Source organism: Oncorhynchus nerka, linkage group LG26 (assembly GCF_034236695.1).
Source record: "Oncorhynchus nerka isolate Pitt River linkage group LG26, Oner_Uvic_2.0, whole genome shotgun sequence".
Taxonomy (NCBI): domain Eukaryota; kingdom Metazoa; phylum Chordata; class Actinopteri; order Salmoniformes; family Salmonidae; genus Oncorhynchus; species Oncorhynchus nerka.
The window spans coordinates 34,570,464-34,591,014 of NC_088421.1; the positions used below are offsets into that span (position 1 = coordinate 34,570,464).

The 20,551-nt window shown below is 45.6% G+C and overlaps 1 protein-coding gene across 3 annotated transcripts in view; it reads right to left on the minus strand.

The window, feature by feature from the left end:
• atad5a (ATPase family AAA domain containing 5a) overlaps positions 1-20,551 on the minus strand; it is a 23,876-nt gene continuing 3,325 nt past the window's right edge. For all 3 annotated transcript variants that reach the window (XM_065010524.1, XM_065010526.1, XM_065010525.1), the window contains 19 exons: positions 20,175-20,265; positions 19,885-20,043; positions 19,466-19,604; positions 17,872-17,938; positions 17,567-17,748; positions 16,618-16,766; positions 16,033-16,504; positions 15,767-15,863; positions 14,462-14,559; positions 14,118-14,251; positions 8,799-8,955; positions 8,168-8,338; positions 7,737-7,979; positions 7,531-7,595; positions 7,108-7,297; positions 6,849-7,012; positions 5,646-6,658; positions 5,318-5,473; positions 1-623 (listed from right to left, as the gene is read on the minus strand). In XM_065010524.1, the coding sequence (XP_064866596.1) occupies positions 545-623; positions 5,318-5,473; positions 5,646-6,658; positions 6,849-7,012; positions 7,108-7,297; positions 7,531-7,595; positions 7,737-7,979; positions 8,168-8,338; positions 8,799-8,955; positions 14,118-14,251; positions 14,462-14,559; positions 15,767-15,863; positions 16,033-16,504; positions 16,618-16,766; positions 17,567-17,748; positions 17,872-17,938; positions 19,466-19,604; positions 19,885-20,043; positions 20,175-20,265 (3,826 nt within the window). In that variant the 3' untranslated portion in view covers positions 1-544. The remainder of the gene's footprint in view (positions 624-5,317; positions 5,474-5,645; positions 6,659-6,848; positions 7,013-7,107; positions 7,298-7,530; positions 7,596-7,736; positions 7,980-8,167; positions 8,339-8,798; positions 8,956-14,117; positions 14,252-14,461; positions 14,560-15,766; positions 15,864-16,032; positions 16,505-16,617; positions 16,767-17,566; positions 17,749-17,871; positions 17,939-19,465; positions 19,605-19,884; positions 20,044-20,174; positions 20,266-20,551) is intronic.

The window sequence follows — 20,551 nt, forward strand, 5'->3', positions numbered from 1 at the left end:
TCAGCATATAACATGTGAATTTATTAGTTCATGAAACACTTTGCCAAATGCACAGCAGAATACAAAAACAGGCACATCTTTGTAAAAGCCACAAATATAAAATGTACTGATACACATTTACACACTCCCATTTTTATATTACAGTACAAATGCATATTGAAGAGGTGAATAGTGTTTCAGCACTCTTTAAAGGGATCCATGATGAACCTCACTCCAGGTCCCAAGAGGGAATTGATCCGCAGATTTCTGGTCATTGACTTTTAGTAGCAATTGAGGGGTCGTATTCATTAGGGCACACCGTAGCAAAACGTTTTGCAATGGGATAAGAAAGAAAACTAGCCTTCTAATTCGACAAGCTTAGGTAGTCAGTCCCTCCCTCCTTGTGTCAGATTTCTTCCATTCGGTACCTAATGAATATGACTCAAGTTAGGATCACATTAACCCAGCTAATGATTGCTTTCATACTGTCATCAAGCCTCAAAATGGGCAACCTGAATGTCCTTAAACCCTCTATTTGAGAAACACCAGTGCATTTCTCTCTAGTTCAAGGGAAGTCCTTTGCTAGGTATTGCAGAGTGTCCTTGGGAAGGCCCAGGTGAATGGCATCCAGGTAGTGGAGGAACCTAATGTGGGGGGAGAAAGACATTTTCAAACTTTAGTCAAATTGTTTAGATAAGTGACAGGCATACTGTAGCATGTTCCTAAATGGCCTTTAGTGCAGCACACAGGGTTACTAGAATACATTACCAACTGTAAGTCCATCTGGATAAGAGCATCTGCTAAATGACTAAAAAGTGATGTAAATTCGTATACAGTTGAAGTCAGACGTTTACATACACTTTAGCCAAATACATTTAAACTCAGTTTTCACAATTCCTGACATTTAATCCTAGTAAAAATTCCCTGTCGTAGGTCAGTTAGGATCACCACTTTATTTTAAGAATATGAAATGTCAGAATAATAGAAGATAAATCATTCTATTTCAGCTTTTATTTCTTTCATTACATTCCCATTGGATCAGAAGTTTACATACTCAATTAGTATTTGGTAGCATCGCCTTTAAATTGTTTAACTTGGGTCAAACGTTTCAGGTAGCCTTCCACAAGCTTCCCACAATAAGTTGGGTGAATTTTGGCCCATTCTTCCTGACAGAGCTGGTGTAACTGAGTCAGGTCTGTAAGGCCTCCTTGCTCGCACACACTTTTTCAGTTCTGCCCACACATTTTCTATGGGATTGAGGTCAGGGCTTTGTGATGGCCACTCCAATACCTTTACTTTGTTGTCCTTAAGCCATTTTGCCACAACTTCGGAAGTATGCTTGGGGTCATTGTCCATTTGGAAGACCCATTTTGCGACCAAGCTTTAACTTCCTGACTGATGTCTTGAGATGTTGCTTCAATATATCCACATCATTTTCCTGCCTCATGATGCCATCTATTTTGTGAAGTACACCAGTCCCTCCTGCATCAAAGCACCCCCACAACGCTTCACGGTTGGGATGGTAATTCTTCGGCTTGCAAGCCTCCCCCTTTTTCCTCCAAACTTAAATGGTCATTATGGTCAAAGAGTTCTATTTTTGTTTCATCAGACCAGAGGACATTTCTCCCAAAAGTACCATCTTTGTCTTCATGTGCAGTTGCTGAGCGGCCTTTCAGGTTATGTTGATATAGGACTCGTTTTACTGTGGATACTTTTGTACCTGTTTCCTCCAGCGTCTTCACAAGGTACTTTGCTGTTGTTCTGGGATTGATTTGCACTTTTTGCACCAAAGTACGTTCATCTCTAGGAGACAGAACACGTCTCCTTCCTGAGCGGTATGATGGCTGCGTGGACCCATGGTGTTTATACTTGCGTACTATTGTTTGTACAGATGAACGTGGTACCTCCAGGCGTTTGGAAATTGCTCCCACGGATGAACCAGACTTGGAGGTCTCTAATTTTTTTTCTGGGGTCTTGGCTGATTTCTTTTGATTTTCCCATGATGTCAAGCAAAGAGGTACTGAGTTTGAAGGTAGGCCTTGAAATACATCCACAGGAAAACCTCAAATTGACTCAAATGATGTCAATTAGCCTATCAGAAGCTGGAATTCCTGGAATTTTCCAAGCTGTTTAAAGGCACAGTCAACTGAGTGTATGTAAACTTCTGACCCACTGGAATTGTGATACAGTGAATTATAAGTGAAATAATCTGTCTGTAAACAATTAATGGAAAAATTACTTGTGTCATGCACAAAGTAAATGTCCTAACCAACTGGCCAAAACTATAGTTTGTTAATTAACAAGAAATTTGTGGAGTGGTTTAAAAACAAGTTTTATTGACTCCAACCTAAGTGTATGTAACCTTCCGACTTAAACTGTATATTTATCCTATACGCAATCTCACACCACAGACTTTTATCGACACGAGCTACAGAGAAAGCCATTCTGGGGGGGATTAGAAATGCACTAACCCACCACATCCTATCCATAGACTAACATTTTACTTAAATTACAATTTTATTTTATTTAACTAGACGAGTCCGTTAAGAAGAAATTCTTATTTACAATGACGGCCTACCCCAACCAAACCCTACCCCGGACGATGCTGGGCCAATTGTGTGCCGCCCTATGGGACTCCCAATCACAGCCAGATGTGATACGGCCTGGGTTTGATCCAGGGATTGGAGTGACACCTCTTCCACTGAGATGCAGTGCCTTAGACCGCTGCGCCACTCGGGAGCCCCAAACAGATATCCTTCTACCCATTTCCGCCCTTAGCTTAAACTACACGTAAGCGGTGCCACCAGGTACAATAGCAAACCCAAAGCACACAACCTTTCTTGTTGAGACTACATCTGTCCATCTATCATCCATCTCAAACTAAATGATTACAGTATTTTGTCAAGGTATCTGGATAAATGATTTTGAAGTGTGCGACAGCAGCTGGAGTTGTTCTCAGGAATGTAGATCTAATGGGAAAGCTTCCAATTCTTTGAGTGAGCATGAAGATAAGTGACCTCACTGACCTGTGGGTTTCTATGGAATTAACTAACAACTAGATTAAAAGAACGACTGTCATTCTGAAACATACCTCAGACCCACAGCCTAGGGTATGAAACAGAAGTGAGGATGGAAACATGCATCACCGTCAATAATGGCTGATCCCTGGCTCCAACCCCACCCTCAGGGGTGTGATAAGCAAAAAACAAATATCCAATTCACACATGTGCTTGTACATGTGTGAAATAGGACAAATGTAAGGACCCATTTGATTTGAATGATTAAAACTGACAGCTTCCCTAATTCCATTATATTAACAGAGTGAGAGCATGACATAACTGTTTGAAGGCTTAACTCAAATACCATGTCCAGCCCTATCAAAATGATACACCCTTACATTACATGACAGATTAGGTGAATCCAGGTGAAAGCTATGATCCCTTATTTATGTCACCTGTTAAATCCACTTCAAATCAGTGAAAATGAATGGGGGGGAGACAGGTTAAAATAGTATTTTTAACCCCTGAGGGATTGTGTAACATGCCATTCAAATGGTGAATGGGCAAGACAAATGTAAGTGCCTTTGAACGGGGTATGGTAGTAGGTGCCAGGTTTGTGTTAAGAACTGTAACTCTGCTGGGTTTTTCACACTCAACAGTTTCCAGTGTGTATTAAGAATGGTCCACCATCCAATGGACATCCAACTTGACACTATGAATTGAGGCTGTTCTGAGGGCAAAAGGGGATGTAATTTAATAGTGCCAACCCCTTGACCTTTTCAACATTTTGTTACGTTACAGTCTTATTCTAAAATTGATTAAACCTTTCGGTTACTGGCCCCATACTCTAACCACTAGTCAACCATCTCTGCAGCAGTCCACCAATTAATTAGGCCTTTATGGTAGAGTGGCCAGACTGAAGCCACTCCTCAGTAAAAAGGCACATGACGGCCTGCTATGAGTTTGCCAAAAGCTCCTAAATGACTCAGACCATGAGACAAGATTCTCTGGTCTGATGAAACCAAGATTGAACTCTTTGGCCTGAATGCCAAGTGTCACATCTGGAGGAAACCTGGCACCATCCCTATGGTGAAGCATGGTGGCAGCAGCATCATGCTGTGGAGATGTTTTTCACCGGCAGGGACTGGGAGACTAGTCAGGATCAAGGCAAAGGTGAACGGAGCAAAATACAGAGAGATCCTTGATGAAAACCTGCTCCAGAGCGCTCATGACCTCAGACTGTGGCGAAGGTTCACCTTTCAACAGGACAACAACCCTAAGCACAAAGCAAAGACAATGCAAGAGTGGCTTCAGGACAAGTCTGTCCTTGAGTGGCCCAGACTTGAACCCGATCGAACATCTCTGGAGAGACCTGAAAATAGCTGTGCAGGAACGCTCCCCATCCAACCTGACAGAGTTTGAGAGGATCTGCAGAGAAGAATGGGAGAAACTCCCCAAACACAGGTGTGCCAAGCATGTAGTGTCATACCCAAGAAGACTTGAGGCTGTAATCGCTGCCATAAGGTTATTGAACAAGGTACTGAGTAAAGGGTCTGAAAACTTATGTAAAGGTGTATTTATTTGTATACATTTGCAAAAACAAATTTTGCTTGATTATTATGGGGTATTGTGTGTAGATTGATGAGGGGAAAATATTTTTTTTCATACATTTTAGAATAAGGCTGTAACCTAAAAAGATGTGGGAAAAGTCAAGGGGTCTGAATACCTTCCCACAGGCATTGTATATATATCAAGGATGTAATAGTATTGGTTAGGCTGTCTTGTACACAGTATACAGACAAAAACGAAAAAGTATGTAATTACCAATCTATACTGAATGGAGAGCAGCTTGGTCTCTAGATATCAATCTATACTGAATGGAGAGCAGCTTGGTCTCTAGATATCAATATATACTGAATAGAGAGCAGCTTGGTCTCTAGATATCAATCTATACTGAATAGAGAGCAGCTTGGTCTCTAGATATCAATATATACTGAATAGAGAGCAGCTTGGTCTCTAGATATCAATATATACTGAATAGAGAGCAGCTTGGTCTCTAGATATCAATATATACTGAATAGAGAGCAGCTTGGTCTCTAGATATCAATCTATACTGAATGGAGAGCAGCTTGGTCTCGAGATATCAATCTGTACTGAATGGAGAGCAGCTTAGTCTTTTGATATCAATCTATACAGAATGAGACAGATTGGGGTGGTTCAAAGCTGGGTGTCCCCCTAAAACCCTGTTTAACTCTGATCCTGATTTCCATAACCTTTAACCTCTCACCTCCATTTAACCTTACCCCTGACCTCTGCACCTATAACCCCTGACCTCTCACCTGCGTTTAACCTTGAACTGCTCCTTGAGCGTCTCTGATCGGCAGATGGTCCGTAGGAAGGGAAGGAAGTCCAGGGCTGCAGCAGGTCTGTTACCCAGCGTCCCTGCCACTCGGCTGGGTAGAATGTCCATCACCTCCCTCCTCTTCTGGAGAACTCTGGAGGAACAACAGCAGCAAACAGGATAAAATGATACTCACTGATCAAATAATGAATTAATACATGAATACAACATGAATACAATATTTTACATATAAATTCAGTAAGCAATACCCTGTCAACTGATCATTATAAGCCATACAGTAAAGGACAACAGACAAGACGACTCACTTTGGTTCACAGGGGCTGTCCTGGGTGAGTCTGAAGCCCTGTCTGTGCGGGGCCACAGGGAGTGTGAGCTCGTTCACAGCCTCCTTCCCCAGTTCCCCCTCTAGACCCTGAGCTTTACCCCACGCCTCCTCCACCCCAGCCCTGCACCTCTGGAAGCTCAGAGCCTCCACAGCAGCCTGGATCTCCCCCGCTCTCTCCCCCTCTACCCAGCTCCCTCCATGGCACTCCTCCCTGGGCTCGTCATTCATCCCGTCTTTAGTCTCGGCTCTCAGGCCGAACGTCCTGTGTGTGTGTCTGGCACCACCTACAGGTGAGGTGTGGTGGCAAAGGGAGGAGTCCAGGAGGGACATGTGGTCGAGGAACTCTGCCAGGGAGCCCAGGCAGTGGGACACAGGCTCACTCTTCATCCTCTGCTCCGGGGTGAGCGGCACCCTCATCCTCACAGGGGGAGGGGCCTTCTCCTTTACCTCTTCCTCTCTGGCCTTCACAGATTCTAGTTCAACCTTGTTGCTGGTAGAAACGTCCTGACTGTCCTCCCCTTCCGTCTGTGTCTGAGGGGGGTTGGGAGGTGGTTTAGTGTGGAGGGAGAGGAAGGCGTCGTCGGAATCAGAGTCTGAGTGAAAGGGGTCCAGGTCCTCTCGGGTACCCAGCTGCTTCTTCTTCTTCTTCTTCATTCTAGAGGACACCTTCACCAGGCTCCCGTCTGTCTCTGACCCCTCTGCCACCTGCTGGAGCCTGGGGTGGGGCAGTGGATCAACCTCAGTCTGAGGTGGTAGTGGTGGATCAATCTCTGGCTTTATACTATTCATACTAGTGGCTACTTCCTGTGGATCAGCGCTGGACTCTTCCTGTGTCCGGTTGCTCACTTCCTGTGGCCGCCTGTGGGTTGTGACAGTGAGGTGTGTGGTGGGTAGGGGAAGCAGGGCCTCCATGTTGGAGTAGAGCAGGTCCATTCCTCTCCTCTTGCTGGTGGTCAGCAGCTCCCAGCAACCTGGCTCCACTGTGGACTGGCTCTGAGGAGACAATAGATTGTGGTTAACCTTCAATACTTCCACACTAACTTACAGATAATAAAGTGACTGAGAAGGTGGTTTGACATAGGGATTGTAATTATGTGAGATCATACCACAAGAGACCGGTCAAAAATGATCTCGAGTGACCTCTTAAGACAACGAGGAAAGAGATGGACTTTTGACAACCAACCTTGAACAGATCCTGCATTTCCCTCTCTGGCTCCATGTTCAGAAGCCCCAGCATGCTCTCTGTGCAGCCTGTGTCACAGGGGGGCAGGGGTCCTGCTGGAGTCACCCCCTCACTCACCACAGAGCCACCTGCAGTTTCCTTTGTCTTTGGCTGGAGTTGTGTCACTGAATATGCAACATAAAAACAAAATGTATCACCATCAGTATTAATTGGCAACGTTGTTTATACAGTTATTTAGTGAACATGACTCTGTCCTCACCTGTGGGGGCTGAGTCTGGGAGGGGACGGGATAGCTTCCGCCCCCCTGTGGAACGGCTCCAGAACTGCAGGTGCAGAAGGCTCTGGCGGATGTCACAACCGTTCAGGTGGAGCAGAGAGGAGACGTCGCGGGCGTCCGTACGCATGTTCTCAGCCAGGCACAGCAGCTGCAGGTAGCTCCCCACCTTCCCCTGTATAGGAGAAAGAGGTGTTACAACCACACACTCATGCACCTGTATGAAGGAGTTACACACTAACATACGCAAGTGACAATACAAGTTCCCTATTATAAAATGAACATTCTTCCTGTGCAACTAGAAAGTATGCTTAAAATATACCTCCAACGTTACTGTTGAGTACATGACAACAACAAAACATCCAGCAAAAAAAAAAAAAAAGGGTTGTAGTTTATTGGTTCTCTTACCACTGAGGGGGTTTTGAAATGGATCTCCTCAAAGTTGCCATCAAACATGGTACTGAAGGTGGGATCTAGAAGAGAGAAACAGGTTCAACTCACAGTGCATGTCACCTTCTGGTCTGTGCTATTCATTTGACACAGTGTACAAACCTACAACCATGGACCACGACTTAGTCTTCCAACCATGAAATGTGGATTGCTCCCCCACTCACCACTGGTGGTGAGGATCACCGGTCTCTTGGTGGTGGTCATGAACGTTTTGATGGCAGCCAGGAACCCAGAGTCATCATCAAAGACGACATCCACCTCCTCAAAGAGAATGAGTGACGTGGCTGTCTTCTTGCTCTGCTCTTCACTGGAGGAGTCCTTGGTGATGGCTGCTGCTGCTGGTCTGTTCTGAGGCTCTTCAGTCTTACTGGAACTCTCCTTGGCTTTACTGGTCTTCTTGGGAACAGCTGGAAGAGAATAACACTGATATTTAGTTCTGACGTGTGTATGCAGACTAGACTAGGGTTTATCCAAAATAGTAACTGAAGGGAATAAAGCTTCCCCGCTGTGTTTAATTTAGGACCTAGACTGTTTAACACCTGACTGACAGAAACCTCAAGCTAGGGAGGAAGAAGGACAAGGAATTCATTCTAACCGGTTGGTTGCTTCTGGTCTTGGCTGGCACTGGCAGGTTCCTTGTTGGTGGGACCAGGTCGGCCCATTTTGAAGAAGTTGGCCAGGGAGGTGGGGGCCAGGCCTCCCCTCGTGGCTCCACGGGGGGACTTCCTGGGGGAGGACACCACCCTTCGAGGAGAGTACACTTTCCCTGGGAGATGGACAGCAGAATCTTCACCTGTCAACCTGGATCTTTAGAAATCCTACTTTTCACATTACTCAAGAAACTTGCGGCAGGTAGCATAGCGGTTAAGACGGTTGGGCCAGTAACCGAAAGGTCGCTGGTTTGAATCCCAAGCCGACTAGGTAAACAACCTGTCTATGAGTCCTTGAGCAAGGTATTTAACTCAAATTGCTCCTGCAAGTCGCTCTGGATAAGAGCGTCCGCTAAATGACTAACATGTAAGTGTAAAATGAAACTGGCATGTAACCTGAAGATAACATAGATTTAAGCCAATGGGAGATGGTGCTCAGGCTTGTTACCCGTTTATCTCTTATAGATTTTTATCAGTGTCAAACTATCTACTTTCTATCAAAACAGTCCTAAGAGATTATTTTGTTCAAAGAAACACTGGGCTGCAAGAAGAGAGGCAAACTTCTTCTAAACTTACGTGGTGAGGATCCAGGCCTGGCGGTGGAGCTACTGAAGTAGCACGGCTTATGGGCGTTGACCCCCTGGATATCCACCTGGTGGGACTGGGTGGCCTCCCTCAGCTGGGACAGGATCTGACGGCCGCTCCGCTGGGACGACGCATTCACCTCAAACACCTGGAGAAAGATGACAGATTACACTTCCTGCCTTCAAAGTAGCATACATAGCTAATATATTACACAGACACTTAAGACAGATGTTAAAAGATTTGATGGCACCCGGCAGAATCCCACCCTGCATCCCTCTACTGGCTTGCCTCTAAAGCTAAGCAGGGTGGTCCTGGTCGGCCCCTGGATGGGAAACCAGATGCTGCTGGAAGTGGTGTCAGAAGACCAGTAGGAGCCACTCTTTCCTTTTCCTAGTTAAATGAAGGTTACCAGAGTGGCCCACCATCAAAAAAATGCATCCAATAACATTTAACATGGAAATAGCTGTTCTGTCATTCAGGCTACAGTAACAGCAAATGTGTGGTGTTCAATGTAGGCCTACATTCTATGAGGCTATTGAAAAAAACATGCAGGGCTTGACATGAACCTGTTTATCCACTTGTCCTTCAGATAAGGTGACTGAAACTGTTGTTTGATGCAAGAAACCACTTGGGAGCTTCGTGCGGGCTTAGAGGGAACAAGGTACCGTAACTGAGGTAAATAAACTCAGCAAAAAAAGAAACGGCCTCTTTTCAGGACCCCGTCTTTCAAAGATAATTCGTAAAAATACAAATAACTTTACAGATCTTCATTGTAAAGGGTATAAACACGGTTTCCCTGCTTGTTCAACGAATCATAAACAATTCATGAACACGCACATGTGGAAAGGTCGTTAAGACACCAACAGCTTACAGACAGTAGGCAATTAAGGTCATAGTTATGAAAACTTAGGACAGTAAAGAGGTATTTCTACTGACTCCGAAAAACACCAAAAGAAAGATGCCCAGGGTCCCTGCTCATCTGCGAGAACGTGCCTTAGGCATGGTGCAAGTAGACATGAGGATAGCAGATGTGGCCAGGGCAATACATTGCAATGTCCATACTGTGAGACGCCTAAGACGGCGATACAGGGAGACAGGACGGACTGCGGATCATCCTCGCAGTGGCAGACCACGTGTAACAACACCTGCACAGGATCAATACATCCGAACATCACACCTGGGGGACAGGTACAGGATGGTAACAACTGCCCGAGTTACACCAGGAACACACAATCGCGCAGACTGTCCACAATAGGCTGAGAGAGGCTGGACTGAGGGCTTGTAGGCCTGTTGTAAGGCAGGTCCTCACCAGACATCATCGGCAACAACGTCACCTATGGGCACCGTCGCTGGACCAGACAGGACTGGCAAAAAGTGCTCTTCACTGGCGAGTCGCGGTTTTGTCTCACCAGGGGTGATAGTTGCGTTTATCGTCAAAGGAATGAGCGTTACACCAAACTCTGTACTCTGGAGGGTCTGTCGTGGTCTGGGAGGTGTGTCACAGCATCATCGGACTGAGCTTGTTGTCATTGCAGGCAATCTCAACGCTGTGCGTTACAGGGAAGACATCCTCCTCCCTTATGTGGTACCTTTCCTGCAGGCTCATTCTGACATGACCCTCCAGCATGACAATGCCACCAGCCATACTGCTCGTCCGGTGCGTGATTTCCTGCAAGACAATGACGTCAGTGTTCTGCCATGGCCAGCGAAGAGTCCGATCTCAATCCCATTGAGCACGCCTGGGACCTGTTGGATCGGAGGGTGAGGGCTAGGGCCATTCCCCCCAGAAATGTCTGGGAACTTGCAGGTGCCTTGGGGGAAGAGTGGGGTAACATCTCACAGCAAGAACTGGCAAATGTGGTGCAGTCCATGAGGAGAAGATGCACTGCAGTATTTAATGCAGCTGGTGGCCACACCAGATACAAACTGTTACTTTTGATTTTGACCCCCCCTTTGTTCAGGGATACATATTCAATTTTTGTTAGTCACATGTCTATGGAACTTCTCAGTTGTTGAATCTTGTTATGTTCATACAAATATTTACACATGTTAAGTTTGCTGAAAATAAAATGCAGCAGACAGTGAGAGGACATTTCTTTTTTTGCTGAATTTATGTACATATGGGCAAAGTGACAAGGCAACAAGATTGATAAACAGTAGCAGCAGAGCATGTGATGAGTCAAAAGAGTTAGTGCACTTATTTGGAGCGTGTAAATTATCTAGAAAAATGTGTTGGCATATAATAATTGTCTCTGGCCCCCTCCCAGTTAGGGGGAGTGATGAGCTCTACAGCAGAGTCTCACAACTCAATTGCTGGTTGAAAACTGTTTTCTGCCCCTCCCAAAAGATAGAATTTGTAATTGGCCCTCTTTCTGGGACTCACCCACAAACAGGACCAAGCCTGGCCTGCTGAGGAGTGACTCCATCCTAGCTGGAGGGGTGCTCTCATCGATCTATCAACATACACAGGGCTCTAACTCCTCTAGCTCCCCAATGAGATAGGGTGCAGGTCAGGCAGCAGGCTGTTAACCAGCTTTGTGGAGTCTGCCACTAGCACACAGTCAGCTCAGCTATCCCCATTGAGACCGTGTCTGTGCCTCGATCAAGGTTGAGCAAAACTAAACATGGCGGTGTTCGCCTTAGAAAACCGGGAAAAAGACCTCCATTCCTGTCATTATTGAAAGAGATTGTAATATTAGAGCCCTCACTTCCCAAGGCAGTCATAGTCAATTAACTAATCACTGATCATAATCTTGATGTGATTGGCCTGACTGAAACATGTCGCAAGCCTGATGAATTTACTGTGTTAAACGAGGCCTCTCCTCCTGGTTACACTAGTGACCATATCCCCCCGCACATCCCGCAAAGGCAGAGGTGTTGCTACTCAATCACTTTTTATTGCTACTGTTAGCAGGCCTCCTGGGCCGTATACAGTGTTCCTCACTGAGTTCCCTGAATTCCTATCGGACCTTGTAGTCATGGCAGATAATATTCTAATTTTGGGTGACTTTAATTGTCCTGAGTCTGCACAGAACTGCCAGGACCTAGGATCAAATGGAGACACTCAAGTTGTTTAATCCTGTGTCTCTTGACACATTCATGAAAATAGTCATGGCCTCTAAACACTCAAGCTGCATACTGGACCCTATTCCAACTAAACTACATAAATCAAATCAATGCGCCAAATACAACAGGTGAAATGCTTACTGACAAGCCCCTAACCAACAATGCAGTTTAAAAAATACAAGAAATATAAGAAATAAAATGAACAAGTAATTAAAGAGCAGCAGTAAAATAACAATAGCGAGACTATATACAGGGGGTAACGGACAGAGTCAATGTGCAGGGGCACCGGGGGTAATATGTACATGTAGGCAGAGTTATTAAAGTGACTATGCATAGATAATAACAGAGAATAGCAGCGGTGTAAAAGAGGGGTGGGCAGCCATTTGATTAGATGTGCAGGAATCTTATGGCTTGGGGGTAGAAGCTGTTTAGAAGCCTCGTGAACTTATACTTGGCGCTCCAATACCGCTTACCGTGTGGTAGCAGAGAGAACAGTCTAAGACTAGGGTGGCTGGAGTCTGACCATTTTTAGGGCCTTCCTCTGACACTGCCTGGTATAGAGGTGCTGGATGGCAGGAAGCTTGGGCCCAGTGATGTACTGGGCCGTACGCACTACCCTCTGTAGTGCCTTGCAGTCGGAGGCTGAGCAGTTGCCATACCAGGCAGTGATGCAACCAGTCAAGATGCCCTCGTTGGTGCAGAAGTAAAGTGCTACTTCCAGTGCTTGACCCTCCTATGTTGAACATAATAAATGGCTCTCTATCCACCGGATGTGTACCAAACTCACTAAAAGTGGCAGTAATAAAGCCTAATCCATGTATTTGTCACTTCTAGATTAGACTACTGTAATGCAATACTCGCCAGCTACCCGGATAAAACACTAAATAAACTAGAACCCCAAATGTTATCATACTCCTCCAGTGCTAGCCTCTCTACACAGGATTCCTGTTAAGGCCAGGGCTGATTTCAAGGTTTTACTGCTAACCTACAAAGCATTACATGGGCTTGCTCATACCTCTCTCTCAGATTTGGTCCTGCCGTGCATACCTAAACGTACACTATGGTCACAAGACGCAGGCCTCCTTATTGTCCCTAGAATTTCAAAGCAAAGAGCTGGAGGTAGGGCTTTCTCCTATAGAGCTCAATTTTTATGGAATAGTCTGCCTATCCATGTGAGAGACGCAGACTCGGTTTCGACCTTTAGGTCTTTATTGAAGACTCATCTCTTCAGTGGGTCCTAGGATTGAGTGTAGTCTGGCCCAGGGGTGCGAAGGTGAAGAGCAAGGCACCGGATCGACATTGCTGTCTCTGCCTGGCCAGCTCCCCTTTCTACACTGGGATTCTCTGCCTCTGATCATATTACGGGGGCTGAGTCAGTGGCTTACTAGTGCTCTTCCATTCCATCCCTAGGAGGGGTGCGTCACTTGAGTGGGTTGAGTCACTGATGTGATCGTCCTGTTTTCCAGTTTGCGCCCCCTCGGGCTCGTGTGGTGGAGGAGATCTTCGTGGGCTATACTCAGCCTTGTCTCAGGGTAGTAAGTTGGTGGTCTGTTGATATCCCTCTAGTGGGGTGGGGGCTGTGCTCTGGCAAAGTGGGTGGGGTTATATCCTGCCTGGTTGGTCCTGTCCGTATTGTCGGACGGGGCCACAGTGTCCCCCCCCATCCCCGACTCAGCCTCCAGTATCTATGCTGCAATAGTCTATGTGCTGGGGGGCTAGGGCCAGTCTTATATCTGGTGTATTCTCCTGTCTTATCTGGTGTCCTGTGTGAATTGAAGTATGATTCCTCAAATTCTATCTTTCTATCTCTCCCTCCCGGAGGACCTGAGCCCTAGGATCATGCCTCAGGACTACCTGGCCTGATGACTCCTGGCTGTCCCCAGTCCACCTGGTTGTGCCGCTGCTGCTGCTCCGGGTCCAACTGTTCTGCCTAGGTTCCTGTCTTTCTAGAGAGTTTTTCCTAGCCACCGTGCTTCTACATCTGCATTACTTGCTGTTTGGGGTTTTAAGCTGGGTTTCTGTACAAGCACTTTGTGTCATCTGCTGATGTAAAAAGGGCTTTATAAATATATTTGATTGATTGATTGATTGATTCAGAGTGTAAAGTGAGTGCATTGAAATGTATGCAGAAACATGATTTTTTTATTTATTTTTTTAAATCGGCTTGTGATCGACCAGTGGGTCACAAAGCATAAAAGGTTGGTGACTGCTGTGTTAGGCAAGTGGAGTAAAGAATGAACAGACCTTAAAGCCGAGTTCCTGGGCGCAGGCGTAAACGGCAGCGGTCTTGCCGACCCCCGTGGGACCAGTGATCAGCAGGGTGTTACACATAAAGTCTTCCCCCTCCTGAGAGTCCCCGTCTTCAGTGTCCCATGAGTCTGTGTAGCCAAGAGGGGAACAGCAGGCTGCTTTAAGTTTACTCTGTGGTAACTTTGAAAAAAAGTTACTTTTATATAGGATGATGTAACTATTTCAAAGGAGGGAAAAATGTGTTCGTGCTCAAACAGTCATAGTGCTATCTGAAAATACAAAAGCAAAATCTTAGAATAGAGGGCTCAGCCATTTTTTCCAAGGTGACCGTCTCTTACCATTGCTGTCGTCATCCTGTTTCTTTTCCTCCTGTTTCTTTTCCTTCTGTTTCTTCCTCTCTTCCCTGTCAGCTCTAAGCTTCCATTCCCTCAGCCAACTGCAAACGGATTGGTTTATGCAAAATTACATGACAAATTCATTGAATTAATGGCATGAAACACATGGCTTTCAATAAAGCTCATAAAGCCATTGATTCATACCTTTTACATTCAATAAGTATGTGGACACCATTAAAAAAGTGCGTGGATTTGGCTATTTCAGCCACACCGTTGCTGACAGGTGTATAAAAATCTAGCACACAGCCATGAAATCTCCCTAGACAAACATTGGCAGTAAAATGGCTTTTTGAGAGCTCAGTGACTTTCAACATGACAGCATCATAGGATGCCACCTTTCCAACAAATCAGATCGTCAAATTTCTTCCCTGCTAGAGCTGCGCCGGTCAACTCTAAGTGCTGTTATTGTAAAGTGGAAACGTCTAGGGGCAACAACGGCTCAGCCACGAAGTGGTAGGTCACACAAGCTCACAGAACAGGACCGCCGAGTGCTGAAGTGTCTGTCCTCGGTTGCAACACACCGAGTTCCAAACTGCCTCTGGAAGCAAAGTCAGCACAAGAACTGTTCGTCAGGAGCTTCATGAAAATGGGTTTCCATGGACAAGCAGCCGCACACAAGCCTAAGACCATCATGCGTAAGGCCAACGCTACCTGCCCAAATGCATAGTGCAAACTGTCAAGTATGGTGGAGGAGGAATAAATGGTCTGGGGCTGTTTTTCATGGTTTGGGCTGGGCCCCTTAGTTCCAGTGAAGGGAAATCTTAACGCTACAGCATACAATGACATTCAAGGCAATTCTGTGCTTCCAACTTTGTGGCAACAGTTTGGGGAAAGCCTTTTCCTGTTTCAGCATGTTGAGATTGGTGTGGAAGAACTTGAGTGGCCTGCACAGAGCCCTGACTTCAACAACATCAAACACCTTTGGGAGGAATTGGAATGCCGACTGCGATCTAGGCCTAAAATTAGTGCCCAACCTCACTAATGCTCGGGGCTGAATGGAATGCAAGTCCCCGCAGCAATGTTCCAACATCTAGTGGAAAGCCTTCCCAGAAGAGTGGAGGCTGTTTTGCAGCAAAAGTGGGACCAACTCCATATTAATGCCCATAATTTTAGAACAAGATGTTTGACGAGCAGGTGTCCATGTACTGTATATCTGTAATACCTGTGTAGAGCCAGCAGGGTGCCTAGTACAACTAGCTACTGAGCTATTCAGTTGAGTCAATAAGTAGATACACCACAATCCCTTACCTGTGCAGCCTCCTCACTGAGGCAGTGTTGCCTATGACATCATTGGAGTGCTGCGGTTGGTACTTCTCTGTCCACAACACATCCTCTTTTACGGAGTCTGGCGGAATAAAAAAAGCAGTTACTAAAGACTATTCAAAAATGTATTTTGTTATGTTATGAAAAGGAAGCACATTTAAGCATCTAACTGAAAGGCCATGTTTCAGCTACCAGATACTGCAAGGTAAGAGGTTTTTTACAGAGAAGTCATTTGTCATTTGCCCTCTTACCATCTTTAACAGAGTTGCTAGCCAGTGGCGAGTCCTCCAGGAGTACCACAGGGTCCTTTTGGGAGGGGAGTGGTGTTTTCATTTCCTCGTTCTCCTGTTGCTTGCGCCTCCTCCCTCGCCCTCCCCTCCTGGGTGGCTCAGGTTCGGGGGAGATGGTGTCCCCGTCGATCACAATGATCTTCTTCTCCGACCTCCTGGACATCTGCTTCTTGGCCACATTTCCCACTGCCCCCTCACCCTCTTCCACTCTCTTCCTCTTTCCCCCCACAGGCTCTGTCGATGCTGGGGCACTGCTGGCGAGTTTGGTACTGGGGTCTGCCTCTGAAGCTGTGCATTCCTGGAGGTGGTCCGCCCGCCTCTTCAGGAAGCGTGTGAGAAACCGCTGGACGGGGAAAGGAGGGTTGGATGCACTGATCTCCTCCATTAGGAGCTTACGAATGGGCTCAGAGAAATCTTCTCGCCAGCCAGACCTCTGTTCAGAACAAATTATTCAGTTATCTAAAGTTGATTAACAAACAAAACTACACCAGTAAATATTACATGGGATATTACCAGTGAAATATGTAAAATAATATTACAACATACCCTTTCAGTGTGCGCTCTGGATGCTGGCTCAGTCTTACAGCAAGTGGAACTATCGAGGGATGGAAGCTGGTTTGATGGTAGACATCGAAGCTCCTTCAGGAAGTGTAAGCGAGGAGAAACAGGCCATGGAAGACTCCAGAGAGGACACTCTGTCCAAGGGCCAAGAAAAACATAATTAGATGGAGAACACAGAGGGAACACTTGAGCAGGAAGCACGCTGAAAAGGCTAAGGTTTCCAGTTCTAATCCCAGTTATGGTACACTAATTATTTAATCAAATTTACGTTAGTAAAAATGTCCATTCAAAAAATCTAAACATCAGTGAGTGGCACCCCTTCTGCTTTATACAACTAATAAGACCACTTGGATGGAAGGGACAGAGCTAGCAAGGAGAAAACACACACCCTGTGACGTCTGCAGCACGTGCACTACAGGCTGGAAGGAGGAGCAGGACTTGGATGGAAGGGACAGAGCTAGCAAGGAGAAAACACACACCCTGTGACGTCTGCAGCACGTGCACTACAGGCTGGAAGGAGGAGCAGGACTTGGATGGAAGGGACAGAGCTAGCAAGGAGAAAACACACACCCTGTGACGTCTGCAGCACGTGCACTACAGGCTGGAAGGAGGAGCAGGACTTGGATGGAAGGGACAGAGCTAGCAAGGAGAAAACACACACCCTGTGACGTCTGCAGCACGTGCACTACAGGCTGGAAGGAGGAGCAGGACTTGGATGGAAGGGACAGAGCTAGCAAGGAGAAAACACACACCCTGTGACGTCTGCAGCACGTGTACTACAGGCTGGAAGGAGGAGCAGGACTTGGATGGAAGGGACAGAGCTAGCAAGGAGAAAACACACACCCTGTGACGTCTGCAGCACGTGTACTACAGGCTGGAAGGAGGAGCAGGACTTGGATGGAAGGGACAGAGCTAGCAAGGAGAAAACACACACCCTGTGACGTCTGCAGCACGTGTACTACAGGCTGGAAGGAGGAGCAGGAGACTGCGTAGGCCTCATTGGTGGCAACGGTTTTGGCTATCTGCTTCTTGAAGGACTCTGGGAGGCCACTCTTCAGGAACTCTCTGCGGGCTCGGAACTGTTCATCATCCTGAGAGTTCTCTGAAGCATCACGGCTAGAAGGGGTAAGAGCCACATTAGGGGTGTAAGGTCAAAGGTCTTGTTGAGGTCTGCAAAAATGTTGAATATAGACCAAACAGTGTTATTGGTAATAAGCTGCAAGTCTGTAATAAGCTTACCTGCGATCATCAAAGATGGATATGACTGATGTCCTCTGTGCTTTTTTCCCAAGGAACATGGGAGCCACTTTGGAAGGTAAAAAAATATACACAAAACATTAATGTTAGTGTCATTCTATACATACATATACAAAAAATAAATACAATCATAGTCATGCAGCAATTGGTACTCAGCCCGTATAAGACAAGATTTCATCAAGTATGTGTGCACAAAATACAAATTACATTTAACAAATGTAATGCTTCAAACAATGAAATGCTTAATTAACAATCATAACAAAGTACGGTTTTCACCTTGTCACACTACACAAATAATACACTTCACCTTCTCCTCCAGGCTTTCACCTTGTCACACTACACAAATAATACACTTCACCTTCTCCTCCATGCTTTCACCTTGTCACGCTACACAAATAATACACTTCACCTTCTCCTCCAGGCTTTCACCTTGTCACGCTACACAAATAATACACTTCACCTTCTCCTCCATGCTTTCACCTTGTCACGCTACACAAATAATACACTTCACCTTCTCCTCCATGCTTTCACCTTGTCACGCTACACAAATAATACACTTCACCTTCTCCTCCAGGCTTTCACCTTGTCACGCTACACAAATAATACACTTCACCTTCTCCTCCAGGCTTTCACCTTGTCACACTACACAAATAATACACTTCACCTTCTCCTCCATGCTTTCACCTTGTCACACTACCAAATAATACACTTCACCTTCTCCTCCAGGCTTTCACCTTGTCACACTACACAAATAATACACTTCACCTTCTCCTCCAGGCTTTCACCTTGTCACACTACACAAATAATACACTTCACCTTCTCCTCCAGGCTTTCACCTTGTCACACTACACAAATAATACACTTCACCTTCTCCTCCATGCTTTCACCTTGTCACGCTACACAAAGGCTTTCAATACACTTCACCTTCTCCTCCATGCTTTCACCTTGTCACGCTACACAAATAATACACTTCACCTTCTCCTCCAGGCTTTCACCTTGTCACACTACACAAATAATACACTTCACCTTCTCCTCCATGCTTTCACCTTGTCACGCTACACAAATAATACACTTCACCTTCTCCTCCAGGCTTTCACCTTGTCACGCTACACAAATAATACACTTCACCTTCTCCTCCATGCTTTCACCTTGTCACACTACACAAATAATACACTTCACCTTCTCCTCCAGGCGTTCACCTTGTCACACTACACTTCACCTTCTCCTCCAGGCTTTCACCTTGTCACGCTACACTTCACCTTCTCCTCCATGCTTTCACCTTGTCACGCTACACAAATAATACACTTCACCTTCTCCTCCATGCTTTCACCTTGTCACGCTACACAAATAATACACTTCACCTTCTCCTCCAGGCGTTCACCTTGTCACGCTACACAAATAATACACTTCACCTTCTCCTCCAGGCTTTGAAAATAAATTGTGCAATGTCAAAAATTCCCTTTCTAAAAAATAACTACAGCCTGTGTACATCCTGTAGCCAGAACACTTCAGCGTGAGCAAATGATAGATGTTTTCTATAATCATGTTACGACTTCAGTCAACAGTGATAAAGTACCTGCTGGATTATTGGCCTCCTTGCTGGCAGGTGCTTTTTTCCCCAATACATCATTTAGACTGCGTTTCCGAGCTGTTCCCTTCTCCTTGGCAGTCGGAGCAGAGCCATCCTGGCTATCCTCCACACAAACCACTGAGTCCTGCACAAACAGTGGTTCGCAAAAATAAAGGTTTAGCGGGTTATCTATGAAACAAAGCCTTTCTGTACTTGTACTTCGTCTCACAGTTGGAGAAATGGACAGGAAACAAGATAGTCAGGTGGATTGAAAAGTACATGCATCATCTCTAATATGACAATTGTTATCAATGGAGCATGAATTGTACAGTACAACTACATACTGAGCGAGAGTAGAACATCTTCTCCCAAGTAAGGAAAAACCTACAATCTTTAACTGAAATGTCATTCGGACTGTAGTGTACCTCATCTTCATTGTAGCTCTTCTTGCCCTGTCTCCGGGTGGAGCGTCGGAAAGACCTCTGACCCTCTTTATCCGCTGAGGCCTTTTTACTCTGCTGTATCTCCCGGGCTTTCTCCACCAACTTCTTTGCCTTTTCTCTCTTTTTCGATGCATTGGATTCCTGATCAAGAGGATTCAAATGAGTTTAAGAAGAAAAACTACAAGTGAAAGGAAAGTGTGTGCTGAATTATAGCTGCTAATTCAAAACATCGGTTTCATATTCCAACTGATAAAAACAGAGGCTATAATTACCTTAGTAGCTAGGGGACTTAGGATTTCAAAATCACTTCCACCCTCAGACTTTGATGCAGAGCTTAGGAAGACGACTCTGGTAAATTTCATCCTGAAGGTTCAAGGTAAGAATAAAATGATAATAGTTTATGCAAAGGTAGTCAAAACAGCAAAAACAAATTAAATGCCCCAAATTTTTATGTTCAAACATATACAATGCAAACTAGATATTACAAAGTCAGCATGAAGCTAAGGCACTACTGTCTGACTGTAGTAATGTATCGTCCTGCCTTTAAAACAGTGTCCAGACTAGGGACAGGCCTCCATTGTGGACGAGTCAATCTATGTCCAAACCTATTGCCTCTCTGTTACTGACCAACAGGATGCACAAGCGAGAC